The sequence below is a fragment of the Vigna angularis genome, chromosome 6 (assembly GCF_016808095.1).
Source record: "Vigna angularis cultivar LongXiaoDou No.4 chromosome 6, ASM1680809v1, whole genome shotgun sequence".
NCBI lineage: Eukaryota > Viridiplantae > Streptophyta > Magnoliopsida > Fabales > Fabaceae > Vigna > Vigna angularis.
In genome coordinates this window covers 31708656-31734110 of record NC_068975.1, presented here as the reverse complement: position 1 = coordinate 31734110, position 25455 = coordinate 31708656, and the positions used below count along the sequence as shown (strand labels likewise).

The following is a 25455-nucleotide window of genomic DNA, read 5'->3' as shown; positions in this document are numbered from 1 at the left end:
TATATATTTTTAATTCCTGTAAAATAAGTGAGTTTAAATCTAAATATATATTTCTTTAAGAATTCAATTATGGTGGCATGTCTGTCTCCGGCGATGGCTTGTCTTGTACCATGATGTCAAGCTCTTTGGTCATCCTCTCCATCTCTTGCACTTCTCAGCAATCTTCTCAAAACCCAAGCTCTGCCAGCTTCCCGCACACATCATAAATACAAAAAATCCAAAACCCACAACATAAGCATTTTTCTTACTTCACAAAAACCGTAAGCACGTACTGTCCTCTAATGGTTTTCATTTCTTCAACTTAATTTCTTTCCTCCATGGCCGGCGGAGCCTTATATATAAATATATTTCTCTCGGGCTCTGTGTCTTGCCGTGCTGTGTCAGCGTGCGAGCTAAAGTACTATAGCTGGTTTCTGGTTGGTGCACATGTGCATTAATTTGTCTACCACATGAGTGTAATTAACATGTGATGATTAATGGAATGCATACAGTATCTAACTCATTAATTTCTCATTCCCCCCAAATTATTAGTCTCAGCTCAAAGGAATAGTGAGTGAATTAAAAGATAACAACAATTGGGTTTAACTGAAAGAATGTAGTGTAATGTGATGTAATGGAATATGTATATATATATATATATATATATATATATATATATATATATATATATATATATATATATATATATATATATATATATATATATAGGTACCTGGAGACATGGTCCCATGTGTGCTCCGGGAAGCAATTTTCCATGGTAGATCTGATTCTGAAAAGTGCAAGGAGTTCATCCTTGGACCAGGAATCGGTTAGGTGTGGTAATTGTGTTTGGTGAATGTGAATGTGGATTGAAGGAAGCTTGTGTTTGTGGGTAGGAGGAGAAGGAGGGTGCAATGGGTGGAAGAGATTGGTTTGGAGTGGGAAATAGTGTTGTTGAGATTGAGAAGGGTTATAGGGATCAAAGGGTAAGAACGTAGTTGGGGAAGTTGAAGAGGCATGAAGAGGGAAAGACAAGTGAAGAGGAAGAGTGGTCCTTGGTGCTATTAAACGTGGGACCCTCTCTCCTTACATAAACATTGCACAATATACAACTCCCGTGTTGTCACTATATATTGAACACTTGTTCAGCAACTTGTGTTGTGAATCACGACCACCTCGCAATTATCCTTAGACAATCATAATTTAAGTTGGAAAAAATTACCGCATAACTGTTTGCCCTTTTCATAAAGGTGATTTCAATGCTGTTATCACCATTTTTCTTGTTTCAATCTATCCAATAATGTTGGAGCGTCTCTTCTTCTATTTCTTTTTCTTTCTTATTTTTCTCTTTTTAGTTTAATTGTGTCGTGAATTAGGAATTAAATTGGAGGAGTTAGCTAAGCTAACCTTCCAAATTTGGTAAAATGAGTTTGATTTTATAACCTGGGAGCATGTTTTTTTTAGCTGACACTCTTTTTTATTTTATTTTTATAATGGTATGTAACTTTAATTACTGTTTTCACTTTTTAGTTAGGTGGTTGCCAATTAAATTTGTATTAAATGAAAAACATCACACTATTATTTAGATTTATTTTTAATCAATATTTTACAATTTAAATTTCACTATAAAAATAGTAACTAAATAAAAGTATTTTCTTAAAGTAGAAGAGAGAGAAAAACCTGACAAAAACCTGTAAAAATTTGAGTTGCAAAGAAAAGTTTGTAAAGGATGAACTAATTTGCAAAACTAGAAACAAAATAGACTATTAAACCTAAAGTTAAACATTACGAATCTTCTTGTCTCCACACAAAGAACTAATACGAAGGTATTATCGAATTATTGTAAAAGAAAATGAAAACCTAATTTTTATGCAAATGGTAATATATAAAATATACCGATAAGAGTTAATGGTCATTTATGAGCAATTATCATATATATTAGTAGATATTAACGAGTCAGACGCGTTACAAATATGCGATAAATATATTGTGTTACGTTTTCGTAACGAAAACAAAAAAGGATGAATGATCTGGAACCAATTCAACCGAAATACAGATTATTCTTTGTTGTTGTTGAGAAAAGTTGAAAGCAACATGTAATCGTCATTGCTATCGTTTGTATGTTTGTTTATAAATTTAAAAGTTGTGGTAGCTGAGGGCTGATCTTGGTGGGAAGTGTAGGTCCCATAGCATATTTGTGGGACAACAAAACCTTTGGGATCTCCAAGGGTTGGGTTATGAGTGGTGCTGTTATTCTGCACTAACTTCCACTGCTTTCTACTTTATCTATGCTTTATGCTTTTCAACTATTATTATTGCTGTAAAATCCGTGTCTGCATGCATAAGCTCACAAATATGCTCTCATTCGTTTCAATTTCTTATCAATCTATTCTAACTATTGTTTCTTGGTCTTGCTTGCTTGGAATATTATAAAATAATTTATATATTTATATATAAATTAGCATTATATATGTGATTGCAAAATAATGAAGAGGGTCAAGTGGTGAGGGATGAATGAACAGAACAAAGTTCAATCTCATAAAAAGAACAAAAAAGTCGAGGCTGGAGTACCACACGTTGACGAGTTTTGATGCGAATCGAATAGTGACCAAATTGGAATCAAATCGATAGAGCACCAAATTCAAATACTAATAAAAGAAGAGCATAATACAAAAAGACCAACACAAGGGGACGTCACATCTATATGTTTTTTCTTTTATATATGTATATACACACACTTTAATTTCAAGGTAGGCGCAGTTGTACGAGTTTTTTAAACAACGTTTTTATCTTTTTTTTTTCAGAAAGTGTTTTATTCTGTAATGAGTATTTAACAATTAATTAATAAGTAATTTAGTGATTAATATTGTATTTAGTGCTGTTAAAATGAGTTGTAACTTTTAGACCAATTCAATCTACTACATGTTTAGGTCGAGTTGAGTTTAAAAAAAATATAATTTTTTATACGGATTAGTTTTCAACCTGGTCCACTTAGAACTGGTTCACCTAAGTTAAACCCGTGGTGAGTCAGCTTCATCAATCCACCTAATTTAATTTAATTATTTATTATTTTGTGTTTTAATATTATTAGTTAACATTTTTTTATTGTATTGTTAACGAGAATAGAGAAGAAGATGTGAAAAAAATATTATAGATTTATCAATTCAAAACTTTAATCTTATAAATGGATAAATAAAAAAATTATCAATACTAGAAACTTATTTGTTTTTTTTTTGTGTGCTTGTTTTTTATTACATTGGATTGTATGGTACTTTTTTTTAAAAATTATTTTTAGATTTTAACATCATTTTATAGTAAAATTTATTTAGATTTAAATTAAAAAAGATCATATTTTTTTTATTTTAAAAAAACTTGTAATTAAGTGAACCAATCGGTTTAACCCATCAACACGTGGTGGGTCGAGCCAGGTTCAATTTTTTGATTCATTAATAAGTGAGCTAGATTGAGTTGACTCACAAATTAACAAACATGGTGGGTCGATAGGGTTATTTTGACAGCTCTAATTGTATTGTTATATATAATTATGAATTTGTTAAACATTTCTTAGTTTTTTAATAAAAGGTATAGTTAAATGTAAATTACTTATTTTTAAAAAAATCAAATATGTTATGATTTGATGTATAGAAATATTTTAGGTGACTTTGTAGAGTTGTAGAGTTATCTCACCAGGGAAAACAAAGATTAGCTACACTGACTGATTGTGATACATATAAAGGTTCTTTAGATCGTCACGCACACTAACAAAAGCTTTCTATATTCGAGTAGAAACAGAAATTTGAATGAAGTGATCAATAGAAATACGTCTTTGAAATGTGGTAAATAAAAAAAATGTATATATAACCAATTGCGTTTCCTTAAATATAATTGTTTGAGTTATTTAAAAATGGGATTAAATTACTGATTGTTTTGGTGGGGTTTGTGAGACCGAGACACTAACCTTTAACTTTGTACTCCGACGCTCAAGTTAGGAGCGATTTAATGAACGATATATCACATTTGTGTCATGATCGGATGTAAGTAAGACGTAGTGGAGTATGAGTTGATTCTGCTTTTACCTCAAGCCTAAGCCCTTATTTATAGGGTTTAATGGAATCTGACCAACTAATTTACCTCTTAATGATCATTAATTCAAACCTTAACTATCTAACGGTAACCGTTATTACATTTATTGCGCCTTAACTCGTCTCAATGTTGTCAGAACTAGACCGCTAAAAAGTTTGTCGAGATTGATCGGTCGCCTAAGACTGATCGGTAGCCTATGAACCCTAAGACTGATCAATAGTCTGTGAGCCGTAGTAACACTAATTATTTAGAGTTGAGAGCCGTAGTAACACTAATTATTTAGAGTTGAAAGTGAAATCAATTTTTGGTAAGACAAATCCAAAACAATTTGAGATTAGTTAATTATAAAACTAAAATATTATTCTTTTAGCAGGCGCCACAAAAGTATAGGAAAATTAAAAAGTGTTTCCGTAATACTTTCCTATTTTATAAACTGTACCGAGATTGTATATATCAATGAAAAAAAAAGTACTATTAATTATATTTTATTAATAATACTTAAATAAAGAAATTCAAAATACAATTTTAGTTGGACGGTTAATTTAAATCTAAATTCAAACTTGGTGTGGGAACTCGTTTATTCCCACATTTCTTAGAAAAAGTAAAGTAATGTTAAATATTATTAATTTAGTATACTTGGTCTTTAATTTTTTTATTGCATTTTATTTATGAGATTTTTAACTATTTGTTAACTAACAAAACAAAACCAATAAAAGAGCATGACGTTGACGCACCATCACATACTCTCAAAGTACCAATATAGTTCAATTGAAAATAGTATAATTTCCTCAACAGTGTTTTAAACGCAAGTAACTTTAATCTTACTCTACTTGGAAAATAGTGATTATATCAACAGTTTAACAATTCTTGAAACTCAATCACAACATAAGCAACGCGAATTGATTATAGGCGCGACAGTGATTATTAACAATTATTAAACATAATAATAATTGTAATTAGAAATTTTAAAGTAGGCAATTAATTTCTGTGTGGTGTTTTACTATTTAAAATTAATAAAGAAAGATGTGAAACAAATAATAAATAACAGTAATTAGTATAAGTAAGAAGGGGAAGAATCTGGGAAGATAATGAATATTTAGAAGTGATATGTGAGTCCAACTTGACCGCGCGACCGCAGAGAAGCCACGAACCACGGGTTTTGCGTTGAACCAATAACTAAGCGCCACGTAAGAAGAACGAAGAGAGCTTCAATTGCGTCCAGGTTCAATCACACATCTCTTTATATTCTCCTTCTTCTTCCTGGGAAAAAAACCAACAGAATCTACTCCAATTTTTCAGCTCAGATTTCCTTCTGCAATGGCTCTCGCCGTTACTACAACTTCTTCCTCCTCAACAGCACCGTCCACTTCCTTCTTCTCGCGCCTTGGATCTTCCTCCGACGTGAAAGGTGATAATCTCCCTTCCTTTCTTTTCCTCTTCTCTCCCGTTTTAACAAACAACGAACTTGATCTGAACCTCTCACTTCTTATCACAAGCTAGGTTTTCTTTGATTAATGCTTGCTTGTTTCTGTTTTCAGCTCCGCAAACCGGTTCCTTTCGGTTTCTGGATGGGCCTCACGTTTCGTCCGTTGTTGTTAATTTAACTCAACGATGCTCCTCGGTCAGACCTCTCAACGCCCAACCCCAACGGAATAATTCCGTTGTTCCTCTTGCAGCAACTATTGTTGCTCCTGGTATGTTTTCTGCGTTCTGTTGTCACCACATTTCCTTGTTTTCAGGAAATTTTCTGTGTTGAATTTTTTTTCTGGCCTTGATTGGGGGCGATCTGAACGTGTTTTTTTAATGTTGTGGTGTGTGATGTACAGAGGTTGAGAAGGGACAGGAAGATTTCGAGCAATTAGCGAAAGACCTTGAAAATGCTTCTCCTCTTGAAATTATGGACAAGGCTCTCGAGAAATTTGGCAACGACATCGCTATTGCATTTAGGTACATTCTTAATTTTATGTGTCGGTGCTTTGTTTATGTGGACTTGCATGAAGACATTCACATATGTTTGTAGATAGTGACGTACGAAGACAAACAGGAGACAGATGATTTTTTATCTTTCTCTTGTGTATAGACAGGTTATAGTTGCATATTTCAACAAATCTTAATTAAGAATGTATAAAATAAAATAAGTAAATGTATTTAATGTGATGATAACATAAAAAAATGTTGTTAAGGACATTAATCGGAAAATACATAGGAAAATTTGCAAATAGAGTAAGAAGATTAATAGGAGAATGATTTGGAGGAGGATTAAGAATTATTCTGTTGGAAACGTTTTAATAAATGTTTTCGTGTGTCACCCACCGAAAATGCCAAATCGATATGAAAATTGAAGAATCTATGTGAAGATGGCAGATCTGTTGAGTACATTCATTCTTGAGTACAATTTCGACTATTGAAATATAGTAGGCAATTAAGTTTTGTTCCTTGTTTTATGTTGTAACAAACGTGTTCTGCTTGGCTATGTACCTGGTTTTGGATTTTAATGGGTAGTTTTATTCTTTCAGCGGTGCTGAAGATGTTGCTTTAATTGAGTACGCGCATTTGACGGGTCGACCCTACAGAGTGTTCAGCCTGGATACTGGAAGGCTGAACCCAGAAACTTACAGATTATTTGATGCAGTTGAGAAGCATTATGGAATTCACATTGAGTACATGTTCCCTGATGCCGTTGAGGTTCAGGCCTTAGTAAGAACCAAGGGGCTCTTCTCATTTTATGAGGATGGGCATCAAGAGTGCTGCAGAGTAAGGAAGGTGAGACCCTTAAGGAGAGCCCTGAAGGGTCTCAGGGCGTGGATCACTGGACAGAGAAAAGATCAGTCTCCTGGTACTCGGTCTGAAATCCCTGTTGTCCAGGTTGATCCTGTTTTTGAGGGATTGGATGGTGGAGTTGGCAGTCTGGTTAAGTGGAACCCAGTCGCAAATGTTAATGGGCTAGACATATGGAACTTCCTTAGGACCATGGATGTGCCTGTAAATTCATTGCACTCCCAAGGATATGTATCAATTGGCTGTGAGCCATGCACAAGGCCAGTTTTACCTGGGCAGCATGAAAGAGAAGGAAGGTGGTGGTGGGAGGATGCCAAGGCCAAGGAGTGTGGTCTTCACAAAGGTAATCTAAAACAGGAAGATACTGCCCAGCTTAATGGAAATGGGGCCACCCATTCAAATGGCTCTGCCACAGTCGCTGACATTTTCAATTCCCAGAATGTGATCAGCTTGAGCAGGGCTGGAATTGAGAATTTAACAAAATTGGAGAACCGAAAAGAACCGTGGCTTGTTGTGCTTTATGCACCATGGTGCCGCTTCTGTCAGGTTAAACTCTATTCCCTAAACTTCAATTCTGTTAATGTCGTGTCACTAAGGTTCATTCGGTTTGAAATTACCATTATCTAATTCGATGTTTATTGTGAACTGAAACAGGCGATGGAGGAATCATATGATGATTTGGCAGAGAAGTTGGCAGGGTCGGGAGTGAAGGTTGCGAAATTCAGAGCGGATGGAGAGCAGAAAGAATATGCAAAGAGTGAACTGGAGTTGGGAAGCTTCCCCACAATACTTTTCTTCCCCAAACACTCTTCTCGACCAATTAAGTACCCTTCTGAAAAGAGAGACGTTGATTCGTTGACGGCATTCGTGAATGCCTTACGGTGATGGTCAGTTGAGTATTTCGCTCAATGTTCCGTCATACAATGCTGGCAATAAAATTCTCCACAGATTTTGGCAATTCAGTGAAACTGGGGATGATGGCAGTTTTGATAGCAAAACAAAGATTCTCAGTTAGTAGCGTCCGTGTATAATATTAGTTTACCTTTCTCACGATTATAATTGGTGTAAGAGGATGAGATTTCATGTCTGGGTTAGATGAGTAGAGATGTGGTTGTATTATGCTGTTACTTAACTATAAGAATATGGTTTTGTAGATTTTGCCAAATTTCTTGATCGAATGCCAATTAGTAACCGTATACAGTTTCAGCTATAATGTTGCGTCTGAAATAATATCCATACCTCTTAGGTTTTCCTGGATTGTTTTGTTAGAAGGTTCTAGCAACTGGAGCAAAACCAAATTTGGATTTCATCATTGGGTTCCTATTTTGTAGTGTTCTTTAAAAGTATACTTTCAGTTTCAGGTATCCCGATGTATTGTGATGTTTATCACACCACCACTACAGCTTTATTGAATTAATTACTCAATCCACCCGTTTCTATTTTGATCTATACTATTTTATTGTTCTTGCGTGGTTCATTGGGTGACGAATCAATCTTTTATTGAATGATTTGAACCACGGATGAATAATTTTTAAAATGATTTTTTCATTGGATTTTAGTCTTAAATAGAGAATTTTATAAGAGATAAAAAAATATGTTATTCCTAATTAATTATTTCACTCTCATAATATTTGGCAGAAATAAAAATTTAATGTATGATTAAAATGATTTTTCTAATGAAAGCAGAGATAAATAGTCATGTTTTTTCTTACACAATATCACCATCAATGAAAAATAAATTATTAAATAATGTTTAACCCGTGAACTCAAATTTAACCGTTTAAACATGGAGCTAAGCATGATTTTGAGTTAATATTAAATGTTAGTATTAAAAGCTTGTAAACGCTAAATTTTTTAAAATATATTGTAATATTGTAATTTATCTTCTATATTTAAGATATTAAGAAATAACAGTTAAAACGGATGTAAACATGTTAATAGTTATGATATATGAGATATTCAAAACTGCAAAAAATGTCAATGATCATGATATATTGAAAAAGAAAAATTGAATGTAAGGATAACGGAAAAGTTAATAATTATAAAAAACGTAAACAGGAAAATTCTCTGAAATCCATATTGAGTTAAAAGTGAGTCCTATATAATTAAAGTATTTTAATTGTTTTTGCAAACATTTTACTTAAAAGTGTTAACTTATCTGACAAATAAATAAATTAAAATCTCTAAACTATTTAAATATTATTAAATCCTACACAATTATAAATAATAATTAGTTATGACAAAAAAAATTAATAAATTTATTTGAAGGGTTGTATGTCAATCATTTTCAATCCAATTTGAATTTGTTTATTTAACGTTTTAAGTAAATTGAAATTAAATTGAAATCACTTTGACTTAAAATTATAAAAAGAAATTCACTTTAACCTTACTTTAGAAATGAACTGAACTTAATCACGAATTAAAATCTAAAACAGGGTTGAATCACGAATTAAAATCTATTTTGATATCTCTAGTTTTAAAATGGTTTAAACCCTCGTTTGGTTCTTATATTTGTGTCTCAATCTCAAGTGGGTCATCATGTTTTTTTTCGGTCTCAATCGGATCCTTAAACTTGTTAAAATGAGCCAATTAAGCCATCTCCGTTAATTTATCAGTAATGTCGTTTGCCTTTGCTGAGGTGTAATCTGTTTTAGTTGACGAGGCATTGTTTATTAAATTTGATTGGTGTGAATAGATTGCCATGTGTGATGTTGTTAGAATCAAAACTTAATATTTAGGGAGAACCCTGATTTCGAAAGTGTTTAACATCTCTGTTTTCGTTAGGAAGAGTTATGGAAGAACTGTTGAAGTGAGGAAATGTCTGGTTCTTCTTCTTCTTGCAAATGCACGGGTTGGGGCTTTGAACATAGCTCTGCTAGTGGGAGCAGGTTGGGTGTAAAACCCAGTTGCTTTTATGGTCGTCCTGTAGTCTTCTGCGTTGCCAAAACCCCTAAAAACAATGGCAAAAGATTTTGGGGTTGCCCTAACTTCAAGGTGAGTTTAATGGAAGCAGTTTTTGTGAGTTATTGTATGGTTTTGATTTTCCACAGGGTGAGAGTTTTGATTTCGTTGACGAGGGAGTGTGTTTTGTTGTTTCACAGGTTGGGAGTGAAGATTTCGTTAGATGCAACTTTTTTGAGTGGTGCACTGAAGAAGTAATTGATTCTCGAAATGTGGTGAATTTAGAAGACAGTAGTGCAAGTGCAAGTGCAAGGAATGAAGAAGTGGGTAGAAGTTTCAAGAAGATCGAACAAAGTGTGATGAAGATGGAAGAAATAGATGTTGAAAAAGTTGAGAATTGGGTGTTTGGAGAAAATTGTAGTTATTTTGGAGAAAAGGATGAAGGTTTTAATGGGGATGGTGTTTGTTACATGTGTTTGTAATGTAATTGTGATATTAATGTTGATGAAAGTACGATGAAAGTAGGTTTATATGAATGTAATGTGATCTTTGGAAGGATGTTTGGAATGGAATGTTGTTGTCTGTCTGTTTTAAATATAAAGTTGACTTCTTAATATTGTCTTATTTGATTAATGAAATTTCATATGGGTTGTTGTTCTTAAAGGAAGTGCAAAGGTAACATCAGAAAGAAACTTTGTTAAACATCAAAAACATTTGCTGACGACATGAATAAAAAGTGGATTTCATTATCATTTAAGAAAAACACTTGATATCAACTTTGTCTTACTCAGTGCATGAGATAACAAAACAAACCTGATATTAACATAACAAAAGAAACCTGATATCATTACTTCATCAATCTTACTCAGTCAATAACATAAGAAAATAAAGCTGATATTACTTCATCAATAGAAATTACACCAAATATGTCTTCATGAAGTACACATAGACCAAAACAAAAGTTATACTACATTGTCTTCATCACTAAATATGTCTTGAGCAATACACATTACACCAAAAAAAGTTGATAATACATTAGTCCTTCATCAGTACATATTAAATAAGGTTTGGAGAAGGACATGAAGAAGGACATGAAGAAGGACATTCAGCTGACTCGTGAGAAATAGGCACATCTCTTGGTGGAGGGATTGTGAGTTGTGTTTGTTGAGTAGGTTGGTCAGCAGACACATCTGGTGGAGGCACAAATTGTGTTGTAGGTCGTTGTGGACATGATTTTTTGTTGTGTCCAAGTTGTTTGCAGACATCACATGTTTTTTTGCTCTCACCCTTTCTTGATTCAGTGTCATTCTTCTTCAACTCCCAAGGCTCTAGTCTTCGTTTTTTCTTGGGTCTTCCTGGCATTGTCCTCTTCTTTGGGGGTAATACATCTGGATATGAAGTTATGTCCCAGACACGTTGACCGTTAATAGGATAAATGATGGTGTTGTAGGTTTCCTAAACCAATGGCCAATGTAGTCTTCTGCATTTAAATTCAAGAATTTCATTGCAGTTATTGCGTGAGTGCAAGGAATTCCAGTTATTAACCACTTTCTACAACTGCACTCCTTGTTTTCAATATTGACAACAAATTGCTCCCCAAATTGTGAAATGTGCAAGACTTCAAATAATTAATGTGATGACCATTTGTGATGAGCAAAAAAATGAGAACACAGTTACCAACATGTTAATGGTGATCAAAAATTAAATGTGGGTGTGAACTTACCTTGGTAACCAATATCTGGTTAACCATGACTGCTTTTCAAATTTGTTGAGAACCTTAGGGCATACAGAACCTTGATACAAACCCATTTTTGTCCTGTTCGTAGCTCATTTCTTCATGATGTAAACCCTAATGTCTTCTAACATACTGATAAGTGGCTTACACCTACTACTAACTAGCACATTGTTGAACCCCTCACATATGTTGTTGATAAGAGTGTCAGATTGTGATCTAGGACTGAATCTAGATCTTGACCAAAACCTGGGAGATTAAAATGTTAATAAATATAAATGTCAAAGCAAATATAACAGTAAAAACACAATAAGGTTTGGAGAAAAGTGATTACATACCTAGGTGGAATTGCAATCAAGTATTTAAATGCGTCAACATTTATCTCTTTAATTTTCCTCATTTCAGCCTCCCATAGTTGTGGATATGTGGTTGTTGCTGCCCTCCACATCAGACGTTTAAGGTCTTCTCCAAGAAATTTCTTTCTGAAGTTGGAATACAAATGTCTAACACAAAATCTTTGGTCTACCCTAGGTAGAAGATCTTGAATTGCTGGCAAAAGTCCCTACAATTTCAAATACTCATGTCAGCTGACTTATTTGTGATGTAGGTTGTAAAAGCACATTTGTTATGAGTGACTGACCTTTTGTTGGTCTGAAATAAATGTACATGTTCCACAAACAGCTTCCCCACCAAGGTCTGCAATGAGAAGCTCCAAGAACCAAGTCCATAAGTCTTTGTTTTCTACCTCAACAACATATGCAATGGGAAGAATTTGTTCATTTCCATCTCTTCCAACTGCTGTTAGTAACTCCCCTCCATACTTGCCTTTCAAAAAGCATCCATCTAATCCAATGATGGGTCTACAACTAATGAAGCTATCTTTGCATGCTTTCAAGCATACATAAATTCTATGGAATATACACTCCTCATTACTATTTTCAACCTTTATTTTCACTGTTGAACCTAGATTTGCTCTCAGAAGTTCGTGACCATAATAATAGATTCTTCTATATTGTTCCTTGAATGACCCCTCAACATTATCTTTTGCCATGGCTCTTGCCCTAAAAGTCATATTTCTAGAGATTCCTACATTCCATTTCCTACTTACCTTGTCCCTAATGTCCATCACTTTCATATTAGGGTTTTCTCTTACAAATTTTTCCATCCTTTGACTCAACCACTTAGAAGTCATCAACTTCACATTACAAATTGTACTACAGCTATGATCATTAATAACTTTTCTTAGCTGCCATGACTTGGCAGCAGACCTGTAGGCACAATAAGCATACCATTTGCATTTACCCTGGCCCCCCAAACATTTTACAGCAACCCTCTTTTTGTCATTTTTCATGAATTTCAAATTTCTTCCATTACTCAGTGCATAAGTCCTAATGGCCTCTGTAAATTCCTTTTTCTCAGTGAAATAGGTTCCCACTTCCCATTTATAATCCGTCAAACTTTTAGGCATGCTAAAGGTGGGAAACAAGGTTCTCCGAATGGAATCATCATCGTCCTCACTGTCTGGACCACTATCCAACTCATCTGACACCCACTTAGTGTTAGACAAGCCATAAACATCATGCATGAAATCATTATCAGTTGTCCTTGATGCCTCACCTACTAGACTGCCAGGTTGTTCTTCCCTCACATTTTGTTTCTAACTACCAATGTCACACTCAATGTTGACATCAACTAGACTTTCTTCACTCCCAGACTCATCTACATCTTCATCTTGACCATGTTCACTCACAGACTCATCCTTACCATCATCAACAGCCTCTTCATGCTCACCATCATGTCCAGCCTCATCCTCACCCTCATCCTCACCCTCATCCTCAGCCACATGATCATCCTCAATCTCATCCTCTTCTACATCTTCCAGCTCAAAATCATTTACATCATGTACCTCAACCTCATCTACATCATGTACTTGACCCTCCTCCAATTATGTTCCAACTTGAGCCTCAACCTCAGTCTCACAGTGACCCTCCTCCATCTCTGTTCCAACTTCAGGCTGAACATCAGCCTCACCCTCACCCTCAACCTCATCCTCACAGTGACCCTCAACATCACCATGAACCTCACCCTCAGGTTCTCCCTGCACTTCTCTTGCAACATCAACTTCATCAGGCTGACCCTCCACCTCTCTTGCAACATGAACTTCATCATTAACATCACCATCAACCTCATCACCATCAACCCAATCAATCATTTCTATTATCTGTGGTTCCATGGTATTATGAACCACGTACAAATGAACTTCATCATTTAACCTTGCTATATTCAGCATATGCATAGCACCCCTATCATCAGTCAATAATTCTAACATATCTGGCACCACTGACTAACCTCCTAAACTGTACCAAAGTTCTTTTATGTCTATATAACCTAAGTCTTTCACTGAAGCTAATATTCCAAAATAGCACCACAGGTCTGGATCACAAGACCATTCTGCTATCTCGCCATCAAATTTTAAATTTCCATTCTCATCACTAACAAAATGGCCACAATGATGGACCATAACTTTAATATGTTCAGCCATGCAATATTATAATTCAACCACAAGCTTTTAACCCCTGTACATTGGGGGAGAATATTATTATTTGTCATTATTTACTAACTAAGCAAACAGTCAGACATGGGAACAAACTAACATCCCCACTGAGAAAACACTCAGACAAAAAAGGTCACCACAACTACTAAACAATTCATAAAGACACTTTTGGGACCACAACACTCTACACATTTCAACAAACAGTGACATACTAATCTCAGGACCCATAACCCATACCAATCTCGGGACCCATCACACAATAACAGTACCAAATCAAATATAACCTAAACGCACAAACATACCACTATCGAGACCACAACGAAACAAATTCGGGACCACAACAAAGCATAAACAAAGCAACATAACTACATATTCGTAAAGGCAAAAAGCGGAAAACATAGGATACTAACCTTAACTGGCATCCACTTTCAATTCCGTTTCTCCACCACCACGTGATTGTCTTCGTCTTCGCAAAGTCGACCAAGCCCTAATTCTCACACTCACTCACCACAGCAAAATCCCTAACTCATGAAATCTCTGATTCCCATTTCAGTTTTTCTGTTTAACTTAAAAATAAACCCACTCAAAATCACTACTTTCCTTATTCTCTGCCACGTATATATTTTTTTCATATAACTATTATCCACCTATTTAAATTTTTAAACTGAGTTCATTATCTATGCACCACGTAAGCAAAGGCAAACGACGTTACTGATAAATTAATGGAGAGGGCTTAATTGGTTCATTTTAACAAGTTTAAGGACTCGATTGAGACCGAAAAAAACATGATGACCCACTTGAGATTGACACACAACTATAAGGACCAAATGAGGGTTTAAACCTTTTAAAATTAACAAATATACATAAAAATTGTGCTCACTGTAACCAAAATACTAACTATATTTCAATATACATATACGTTTACAAATTGAACATAAAAGTTGTACAAATGTTCTTTATAACAAAGACCGCTCACTATATTTCCATCTTAAACTTATTTTCGTAAAACGCATATTACAAGTTTATAAATAGAGAATAAAAATTGCCCAAATCAATCAACTCATTCTACTTTGATTCATTTTAGATTTATAATTTTTTTAATTCAATTTAGTTTACATTAACTCTAAATTCGAGTTTTTTATTCTAATTTTCATTTTCTTTTATTTTTATTTCATTTAAATAATTTAAAAGAAATATAACATGAACTGAGAAGAGAAAACTAGCAACACATTTTTTTATACTTGATTCTAATATTTTTTTTATCTCAATTCAAATCAGTTTAACCTAATCTATAGTTGATGAGGTTGAATTATTAGTTTCAATCTAATGACAAATTCCGGTCAACTTAATGGAATATGTTTTTTAGGTTGAAAATGAGTTGACTTATTATAGACATTGACCTTATGAATCTCCAATTTACATTTTTAGAATACACTTTTCGAAATTTTAGAAAAATGGGTGCACAGTGAGGCTTTTAAGGTGTATAAAGAAATTATGCTTCAATAAAATTTCATATGGATTCTCTATCTAAAGTAGGCTCGCAGGGTCTCTTTTGGATTTTTTTTCACTAACTGATTGGTTTTTTTATTTTATTTATTTATTTTATTTTATTTTAAAAATTATTCTTAAATTTTTTTATACATGTATAAATAAATAGTAAAAATATATTTAATTGTTTTTAATTAATTAATATTTTTAATTAGATAAATTAAAATTATCATTACATTTACATTATAAATTTCCATATTATAATTAGTAATAAAAATTTAATTTGCAAATGTTAATAGTTCAAGTCATAATACTGCTATGTATTTGTATCACTAAAAGTATATAGTATAAAAATTAAAATTTTTAAATTATTTTCATTTTAATTTTAATAAAAATAATAATGTATGTTGAATTTGAATTCTTAAATTTTTGAGCGCTGTTACCCTGCATTCAAAATGCCATGGCTATTAATTTTGATATTTTAAAATATATTAAAAAGATTTCTAAAGTACTAATATAATATAACATAAAAAAAAACAAATAAAAAATCTGTACTCCTAATATATCCACTAATTTTGTAAGTTAAATAGAGAGTGATTCTTCCTGCACCTCACTCAGTTCATCCTGCACCCCCAAATTTACCTGTTTGTCCTTCATTTAATAAAAAGTCAAAACGGTAATTAATGAATTTAATTTTTTTAACCCCAACTATTTTCCTAACTCCCAACCACAAAAATATTTGTTGGTTATAAACCCTGAGGTGCCCTGTTCTTTGTTTTGCACTGTAGCACTTCACTAGTTTACTGTATTGTGTATTGAATTGGATTGAGTTGTGGTTAAAATTCTCGATCAGGGTGGTGATAGTGTTGTTGGAAGATTTGGAGATATACTGTGACTGCAGGAGGAAGAGGAAGAAGACACTGTGAGGTCCGACGAAGAACACAGGTACGCAACCGCACTTCGAGGTGCGGAAAGACCCAGCCGCACTTCGAAGTGCGTTTTCTATTTTGAGGGCCGCACTTTGAAGTGCGGTTATGTGTTTTTTTTGTTTGCATGCTTATTTTATTTTGTTTAATTTATGCATTTTTTTTATTTATAGTTATATTACTACATTATTAATTATTTATAGTTATAGTTATATTTATAGTTATATTACTACAATTGTATTATTAACATATTATATACAAAAAAATAATTAATAATGTAATCAAAAATATTCAAACAAATAAAAAATAATATAAAAATTTAAAAAAATTACATATATAATAATTAAATTATTACAAATAAATTCAAAATAAAAATTATTATTTATTTCAATAAAAAATTTAATTATTATTTCAATTTAAAAAAAATTAAAAAAGTTAAATAAAATTAAATACATTATTATTATTAGTATCTACTGGTTCACATTAGTATCTAGTGGCTATATAGTGTCAATAAACAATTTTACATTAGTATCTACTAGTATAAAAAAACAATTTTACATTAGTATCTACTCATATAAAAAAACCATTTTACAGTAGATATAGTGTCAATAAAAATTGAAAAAAAATCATAACAAAAAGATTTCAACCACACATTCAATTCAAATAAACAAACTAGTGTCAAAAGCCTATTATTCTCTAAACTGGATATTAGATCACATACATATCAGATCACATACATATAGAGATATTTAATTAAAAAAACTAAGTTTCAAAACGAAGGTTCAAAACGACATTTAAAAAACGCAAAACGCAGTTCTTCTTTGCCGCACATCGAAACGCGGCGCTGTGTATGTGTGCTGCAGATCGAATTGCGGTTCGTGCTTACCGCAGTTCGAAATGCATTTATCCTTGCCGCATATCGAAATGCGGTTCTGATCCGTACACCTCCAACGAGCTCCGAACACGACCCAGCAACCGAACCAACTACATATTACAGCAAACAAATATAGTAGATGCAAGCTACTAACCTGGACGCCAGCTCAGATCTGTGAGGAAAACGGAGGAACGCGGGCAGTTTGGGATGGCAGAGACAACACAGAGAGAAAAAGAGGAAGGAAGGAGGGGGTGTAGGTTAGGGTTTCACTGTGTGAGATGCGGCAGGGAAGAAGGGGAGTTCAAATTTAACTAAACTTTTTAAATTTTCTCTCTCCTCGTTGACTGTGACAAGGGCACACTTTGGAATTAAATTTTTTTTTAGAGGTGCAGGACGATGATGGTGAGATGCAGGAAGAATGACTCTTAAATAGATCGCACCAAAAACGAGAGACCAATCGACGGATGTGGTCCACCTTTTTAGTATAACATGGACATAATGAAGCAATATGGGAAATTCTTGCCCATTACCAGAAACAATAAATTATGTAATTATTAAATCATCCAAGAGTACTATTTGGCATTTATGTTAGTGGGACCAAATTAATTCTGTTACGAAAGCTATTGCTTTCAAATATTTATAATAGTACATACACTGTAACAAATTTATTTGTGTTTGTGATTTCTTAAGTTTTCAAAAATTAAAGAGTGAGTTTAAATTTTATATTTGATAAAAATAAAAAAAGTCGAAATTATATAAAGATGAAAATAAATTTATTGATTTTACTATTTTTATTTATAGTATTGCATGATATAGTGTAAAATATCTTATATAGATTAAAATCAAAAGTGTTCTTTACCCCTTTATTTCTTCGGATTCTCATTTCTCATTTCTGATTGGTAAATCATTGAATCCTTATTGATTATTTTTTGAAGCATGTTTTATTTCTCCATTGACTAGCTTCTTGATGTCCAAACAGAAAATTGAAGCAAATTTTACTCAATTGAAATGCAATCATTATTTATGTCTATTTAAGGTCTGGCTGGCCTTTTATTCTTTTTCTAGTAAAGTCTTATTTTTTTCTCAACTTTATCATTGGTTAAGAAGACTTGCAGTTTTCATTTGAACAACTCTACCTACCTGTGGCTGTCCAACATCGTCCACACGCACTATCAATCCCCCCAAAAAGAGAGTATTTTAGTGGGCAGAAATTCAGACATCTCAATATCCTCCACTTTTTCTTTTTCATTGTTCTTAAGTTGTCTATTTAAGCAAACATAATCATGGTTATTCTTTAGCTAATCATGGCGATTGTCATTGAAAAATAAAAGCTTCCAAGTGAGCAAATATACGGTGGTAAAGTTGGTAACCGAAAGTTCCCTTTATGGGATCAGGTAGCAATAGATTATTAAGTATTCAAATATTTAACAGTGGTGAAACAGTAAAAATGACGTTTAGAAAATAAGTTCTTATGAAAATATAGTCTGATAGTAAGTTTGTGGTATTCTAGTATGTCTTCCTTTTATATAGAATGAAGAAACATCTCAATACAACTGATATGATGTCAATGTTGTAAGTACTGAATTTTCTTTCGTTTTAAATGTATATCCTAAATGACAAAGTAAAAAATAAACATTTATATTATAGAAGCTTTTGGATGGCACACACCTTTACAGGTGTTCAAGATAAATGATCAAATGCTTTTGGGTCATAAAGTTCGATTTCTTTGGGAGAAACTGTCTGAATAAGTGGTTTAATTAGGTAAGTATTTTTTATGGTAGAATAACAATATACTAGTATTATATAGATCTGTTTATGAAGTTTGTATCTAATAAGAGAACGTGGGAGATGCTGAAAGCAAGAGAAGAAGAGAAGCTTTTGGATGCAGCAGTGAAGAAGGAACGTGTCTCTGCAGAAGCCAGGCTGTTGTAGTGTTCAAATTTAAGAATCATCTATTAGTGTGCCACGAACGTAATTGGGTAAAAGAAAGTAAAGTCATTGTTAATACTACACACAATGAAGCCATCACTTTCTTTATTTATCACTTCACCCTTCTTAGTGCAATTTTTATAGTTAATTTAATTATAACGAGAAAGACAATTAGACTAGACATATGTAATGTACCGCATGTAAGAACTTCTGATGATGCTAAGATTGATGGAAGGATATGAAAATCCGTTGGATTTGAACCGACAAAGCTTCTTCATAAAACTACACCCAAAGTCAAGAATAACGCGCACACACTAACTTAAACTCCCAAATCTAAACACAGCACAGTTTCTTGGCTACTTTCCCACTCACCAATGGTGAAACAGAGAACCCCCCTCAAAAGACAATGCCAGAAAGCGAAGCTGAGGAGCAAGACAAACTGAATTGGAAAATTGAAGATTCCAATGATAAACTCAACTGATCATCTCATCTTTTCATTCTCACTGTTACTAATCCTAGCGTTTACCCAACATCATGCGGCTATTTCCGACCAAGCCAACGCGCCATTCGTGGGCGTGAACATCGGCACAGACGTCTCCAACCTCTTACCCGCACCAGACCTCGTGAACTTCCTCAAACACCAAAAGATCACTCATATCCGTCTCTACGACGCCAACCCCGACATCCTTCGCGCCCTGTCGGGCACCGACATCCACGTCACCATCAGCGTCCCCAACAACCAGCTCCTCGCAATCGGTTCCTCCAACGCCACTGCCTCCTCCTGGATCCGCAAAAACGTCGCCGCATTCCGCCCCGCCACCCGAATCTCCGCCGTCTCAGTCGGCGATGAGGTCCTCACCACACTCCCCTCCGCCGCGCCGCTCCTCCTCCCCGCACTCCTCTCCCTCCACGCCGCCCTCGTGGAGTCCAACCTCCACAAGGACGTGGTGGTTTCCACTCCTCACTCCGCCTCCATCATCCTCAACCCTTTCCCGCCCTCTCAGGCCTTCTTCAACCAAACCCTCGAGTCCTTCGTCCTCCCTCTCCTCCATTTCCTCTCTCAAACCAATTCCCCCTTAATGCTCAACCTCTACCCCTACTATGTCTTCATGCAGAACAAAAACCTCGTCCCTCTCGATAACACGCTTTTCAAGACCCTCCCCGCTTCCAAACAAATGGTTGATCCCAACACTCTTCTTCACTACACCAACCTCCTCGACGCCATGATCGACGCTGCGTACTTCTCCATGAAGAACCTCAATGTCTCTGACATCGTCGTTCTTGTCACGGAAACCGGCTGGCCTTCCAAAGGGGACTCCAAAGAACCCTATGCCACACTTTCCAACGCTGTCACATTCAATTCGAATCTTATTAAGCATGTTTTGGATCGGAGTGGCACCCCTTTGCATCCCGAAATCACTTCTAGTGTTTATATATATGAGCTTTTTAACGAAGATTTGAGGTCCCCGCCTCTGTCTGAAGCTTATTGGGGTTTGTTTTATGGGAATGCTACGCCGGCTTATTTGCTTCGTGTGTCTGGGGTTGGGGCTTTTCTGGCCAGTGATAATGCTAATCAGACATACTGTGTTGCTGGGGATGGTGTTGATTTGAAGGTTTTGCAGGCTGCGTTGGATTGGGCGTGTGGACCAGGGAGAGCGAATTGCTCTGAGATCCAGCCTGGGGAGAGTTGTTTTCAGCCGAATAATGTTAAGAATCATGCTTCTTATGCTTTTGATAGCTATTACCAGAGTCAGGGGAAGTCTCCTGGATCTTGTGACTTCAAAGGGGTAGCCATGATCACAACCACTGACCCCAGTAAGTTTTTAAATTAAATCTCTCGTCTTTTTTGGTTGATTTAGACTTTTTGTATTGGTTTCTAATCATTCAATTCATTTTTGGTAGACATTTAGTCTTTGTATTATGTTGGTTGCTTCCTCCTTGTGCTTGCTTATAAATCTTCCTGGGGTTTTAATGTATATGCGGTTATATTTCACTAGACTCTTTCAGAGTGAAGGGCGTTTCCGTTTTCATTTGTTAGCATGTGGTTATACTGCTTCATGTTTTACCTCATAAGCTTGTTTTATGGTGTTGAGGGAGAATCTATGGTCTAAGATAAAGAACAGAGTTGTGAATAATAATGATTTCTACTTTCGATTGGGAAATGGGTAAACTAGAACTGTGGCGAGGCAATGATTTCTGGTATGATAATGCAAAGGCACTTTGACTAGACTCTGCTTTTAGGATTGGAACACAGTTGGTTAAAATTGATTGGAAAAAGAGTTCTAATTCTCTTTCGTCAAAACAGAATTGGTGATAGCAGGTCCTCTGTTTGGCTGTTTACCCCGACAGTTGCTGAGATTTGTCCATATAACAGTCACTTTCTTGCTATTCAGTGTTCAATTTGCACAGTTTACTGCCAACCCAGTTATATTGAGTATACACGCAATGCAATCATATTTTCTCTATACCTACTTAAATATAAACACGTTTTTCTTTGCAGGTCGCGGCAGCTGTATATTTCCTGGAAGGTACGAAGCATTGTCTGCTAATCTGCCCAGTTTTTCACGTTGTTTTATGGATCTAAACTTTTTGAAAACAAAAAGTAAGTAATTGCTTTATCTAATGTTTGTTTTCTCGTACTGTTGATGCAGTAGGAGTTTAAGCAACAGGACAAAGCAAGTAGTGAACATCACTCACTCAAGCAATGCAGGGGATAATTTAAGGTTAAGAGCCTTTAGAAGCATTGAAATAAGTGCAATCTACAACATTCTGCACAATTACTTGGTTGCTGTTTTCCCCCTTTTGTTGTTATTCGTTCTTTGAGGCTAAAAAGGAAAAATTATTAGTCTTTTTGAGGTGGTAGGATTTATAGGATTATTCTGCATCTCTTAGAGCAAATGATTTCTGAATGACCTGCTGTTCTAAAACTTAGTCCTTAAGATAGGTGCTCCTTTCAAGAAAGTAAAAAGGGAGTGTGGTTGTAATTAAATATGCATTGTGAAATTATAGTTGTTAATCAATCTTTGTAGTATACATAATGGAAGTGAATCTTCTTAGGTGAATTTTTACAAGACATGTTCTCATGTGAGGAGAGACACACACAAACAAAAACTATTATCACAAACAGGGTTTAGACGTTTTATTACTCCCCTGTTGTTTATGGTTTTTGTTTATCTCACATGAAACATCTGTTATCAATAAAATTGGGAGTTAGAGGGACAACAGTTCAATTTCTTATATTTTATTTCTTTTTATTTACTTAGAAAATGTTAAACAATTCATATTCAAAACCTTAGTTGGTCTACAAGCTGACCCAATAATCTGTTGATGACCCCTTAACCCATATAATCAGTAAGTTAAACACATTGAACCAATAATTTTACTCTAAAAATTATTATTGTACCCAATATCTAATTGTATTATTTTATTTTTTTTGGTATTATAACTGTGAGATCATCTACAGACTAACATAAGTTGGTATCTATAAAGTGAACTATTTTCAATTTTGGTTCCTATAATATTTCAAAATTAGTTTTTATTTACTATATTACGTGCTTTGTTTAAATGACTGTGGTGTGTTAAGTAAAAAGTTAAATGATCCTTCAAAATGGCGTTTACTAGTAGTATAATAATGTTAGTAAGTAACGTCTTAAAAATTTAAGATATGTAAGATATTTTATTTATTTTTAAGGACAAAAATAAAGATAAATATTTTATAAGAATTGAGACCAAAATCATACATTTGATAAGATTAAAAATAATGATTTCAATTTTTACAAGATGAAAGAAAAGTTATAAGAGTCAAATCAAAAACTTATTATATAAGAGTAAAAGTATATTTAAATCTTGTTTTATTTCTATAAATTATATGCTTCAAATATTATATTAATGTGTGACTAACCTTTACTTCGTGTGTTTATCCTGTTTGTCCATCTTCAAATTGATTTGATGCATTAGTTCACCCTATTATACTCACTGAGGAAAAATAGTGAATTATTGAACACCTACCCTTCATAAAAATTTAAAAAGGCTGGCCATTACTTCATGTTTTTCAACTTATTATTCCATCTATAACTAATTAATAAATAAATTTTCACAAAAAATTGTACCACTTTTACGATTTTTAAACAATAAAATTACAAAGTAATGAATATTTAAAAAGTTGTTAGTTACACGGACTACTCGAGAATAAGTGACCCTAATTCGTATATTCTGTGGGTCAAATCAACTAGGCTAAATAAGAAATGGATCAACAAAATCGCTTGATCTGCTAGCTTAACGAGGTTACTCCCTACACCACCTCACTTTTCTTACTGTACCACCATATTTTTTTTAAATTCTAAAACTATCTTTTATATTTTAAAATATCCTATAACCCCACCTCTTTTCTTCAACAGATGTTGAAGAAAAATTCTTCAATGGATGTACCACATCCATTGAGTTTTTTCTTTTTAATTTTTAGTTTTTTAATTTATTGTATTTTAAATTAATATATAAATATTATTTAATTTTTTAAAAATTATTACTTAATTATTTATAAATTAATTTTATTTTATTTGCAATTTTTATAATAATAATAATAATAATTTGCAATTTAAAATAACAATTTCAATTTCATTTTAATATAATATTCATTATTTATATTTAAATTTATATCATATTTATCGTTAAGATAAAATGATAATTATTTAATTTTATCTATAAAACATATTTTTTAATTTATTATGCTTAAATCACTAACTTTTGTTATAAAATTAAATCATTAACAAAATTGGTAGAAGAGAGAGAAGAAGAATAGTAGAAGAGAGAAAAAAAGTTGCTACGTTGCACAGAAAAAGTAGAAGAGAAAGAAAAATAATTAACGGAAGGGATTTTATTGATATAAATTTTATTAAGTAAGGACGTAATTGACGCACTTTTTAAAGGATGAATTAATTTGACATTTTCGAACGAAACTGGGGACAAAATAGGGTATTAAGCCTATTTTAAAATATCCTATACCCCCACCTCTTTTCTTCAACGGATGTACCACATCCGTTGAGTTTTTTTTTTTATTTTTAGTTTTTTAATTTATTGTATTTTAAATTAATATATAAATATTATTTAATTTTTAAAAAATTATTACTTAATTATTTATAAATTAATTTTATTTTATTTACTAAAATAATAATTATTAATTTAATTTATGTATTATTATTTAAATAATAATTAAAATATTTTTTATAAATATATTAAAACGACGACATCCGTTAATTTTTTTTTTTAGTTTTTAGTTTTTTAATTTTTGTATTTTAAATTAATATATAAATATTATTTAATTATTTTAAAATTATTACTTAATTATTTATAAATTTATTTTATTTTATTTAATAAAATAATTATTATTAATTTTAATTTATGTATTATTATTTAAATAATAATTAAAAATTTTGTTATAAAAGTACTAAACGGATGTGGACATCCGTTGAATTAGTTTTTTCTTTTTAGTTTTTAGTTTTTTAATTTTTTATATTTTAAATTAATATATAAATATTATTTAATTTATTTTAAATGATTACTCAATTATTTATAAATTAATTTTATTTTATTTAATAAAATAATAATTATTAATTTAATTTATATATTATTATTTAAATAATAAATAAAATACTTTTAAAAGTCTATTAAACGGATGTGGCCCATCCGTTAACGAATATGGTCACATCCGTTGAATTTTATTTTAAATAAAAACAATAAACTAAAATATAAAATATGTAAAAGGATGTCATCATCTGTTGGAGGTGAAATAGATATTGACATTCGTTTTATAAAAAGACAAATTAGATATGAGATGGTGCATGGAGCGAGCAACTCTTTAGTTTAATTAATCATTCATAAGCCCAAGCCCAAATAAAGGAAACTAAAAAACTAAATTTAAAAAATGCGGTGAACGTGGATCGAACACGTGACCTTCAGATCTTCAGTCTGACGCTCTCCCAACTGAGCTATCCCCGCACTTTACTTTTTCTTAATCCTTACTTTTATAAAATACAAGATACTCAGTTTGTTTTATCTTCCAAATAATAAAAAATGCATTGTTTTTCAACTGGCACTATAGTTTAACATCTCTACAGCTTTCTGTGTAAGAAGCATATTATAATGAACTTGTCACGTGAACTCTTTGCAGTTGTAGCATATTAATGAAGGTTATTCTTTTTGTTGAAGGGTAAGC

General features: G+C 33.1%; 3 protein-coding genes and 1 non-coding gene across 5 annotated transcripts; 2 read left to right on the top strand and 2 right to left on the bottom strand.

Moving 5' to 3' along the window:
• Positions 1-5311: 5311 nt before the first annotated feature.
• Positions 5312-8289, top strand: LOC108343304 (5'-adenylylsulfate reductase 3, chloroplastic). The gene is made up of 5 exons (XM_017581499.2): positions 5312-5470; positions 5601-5756; positions 5889-6009; positions 6579-7386; positions 7495-8289. Exons 1-5 carry the CDS (start codon positions 5380-5382, stop codon positions 7723-7725), a joined length of 1407 nt encoding a protein of 468 aa, XP_017436988.1. The 5' UTR covers positions 5312-5379; the 3' UTR covers positions 7726-8289.
• A 2368-nt stretch (positions 8290-10657) lies between these two features.
• Positions 10658-15108, bottom strand: LOC108341245 (uncharacterized). Of its 2 annotated transcripts, XR_001833299.2 has the most exons (4): positions 12114-15107; positions 11812-12035; positions 11465-11722; positions 10658-11221 (listed from the first exon to the last, which is right to left on the bottom strand). XR_001833299.2 is itself a non-coding variant. In XM_017578939.2 (3 exons), the coding sequence occupies exons 1-3, from the start codon at positions 13056-13058 to the stop codon at positions 11569-11571; spliced, it is 1323 nt and encodes a 440-aa protein (XP_017434428.1). In that variant the 5' UTR covers positions 13059-15108; the 3' UTR covers positions 10658-11568. The 2 variants fall into 2 exon arrangements, 1 of the variants encoding a protein (XP_017434428.1); XM_017578939.2 differs by having other exon boundaries at positions 10658-11722; positions 12114-15108.
• A 4222-nt stretch (positions 15109-19330) lies between these two features.
• On the top strand, positions 19331-22502 carry LOC108343590 (glucan endo-1,3-beta-glucosidase 1). Its single transcript, XM_017581954.2, has 3 exons — positions 19331-21059; positions 21745-21772; positions 21896-22502. The coding sequence occupies exons 1-3, from the start codon at positions 19709-19711 to the stop codon at positions 22065-22067; spliced, it is 1551 nt and encodes a 516-aa protein (XP_017437443.1). The 5' UTR covers positions 19331-19708; the 3' UTR covers positions 22068-22502.
• A 2663-nt stretch (positions 22503-25165) lies between these two features.
• TRNAF-GAA (transfer RNA phenylalanine (anticodon GAA)) lies at positions 25166-25238 on the bottom strand. The gene has a single exon. It is a non-coding gene; the product is annotated as a tRNA-Phe (tRNA).
• Between the last annotated feature and the right edge of the window lie 217 nt (positions 25239-25455).

Coding starts and splice junctions, on each gene's coding strand:
- LOC108341245 (XM_017578939.2), bottom strand. CDS start 13,058: ATGCATGATGTTTATGGCTTGTCTAACACTAAGTGGGTGTCAGATGAG. Junction 12,036..12,113: donor TTATTTCAGACCAACAAAAG/GTCAGTCACTCA, acceptor TTGAAATTGTAG/GGACTTTTGCCAGCAATTCA. Junction 11,723..11,811: donor TTGATTGCAATTCCACCTAG/GTATGTAATCAC, acceptor TTAATCTCCCAG/GTTTTGGTCAAGATCTAGAT.
- LOC108343304 (XM_017581499.2), top strand. CDS start 5,380: ATGGCTCTCGCCGTTACTACAACTTCTTCCTCCTCAACAGCACCGTCC. Junction 6,010..6,578: donor GACATCGCTATTGCATTTAG/GTACATTCTTAA, acceptor TTATTCTTTCAG/CGGTGCTGAAGATGTTGCTT. Junction 7,387..7,494: donor CATGGTGCCGCTTCTGTCAG/GTTAAACTCTAT, acceptor GAACTGAAACAG/GCGATGGAGGAATCATATGA.
- LOC108343590 (XM_017581954.2), top strand. CDS start 19,709: ATGATAAACTCAACTGATCATCTCATCTTTTCATTCTCACTGTTACTA. Junction 21,060..21,744: donor GATCACAACCACTGACCCCA/GTAAGTTTTTAA, acceptor TTTTCTTTGCAG/GTCGCGGCAGCTGTATATTT. Junction 21,773..21,895: donor AGCTGTATATTTCCTGGAAG/GTACGAAGCATT, acceptor CTGTTGATGCAG/TAGGAGTTTAAGCAACAGGA.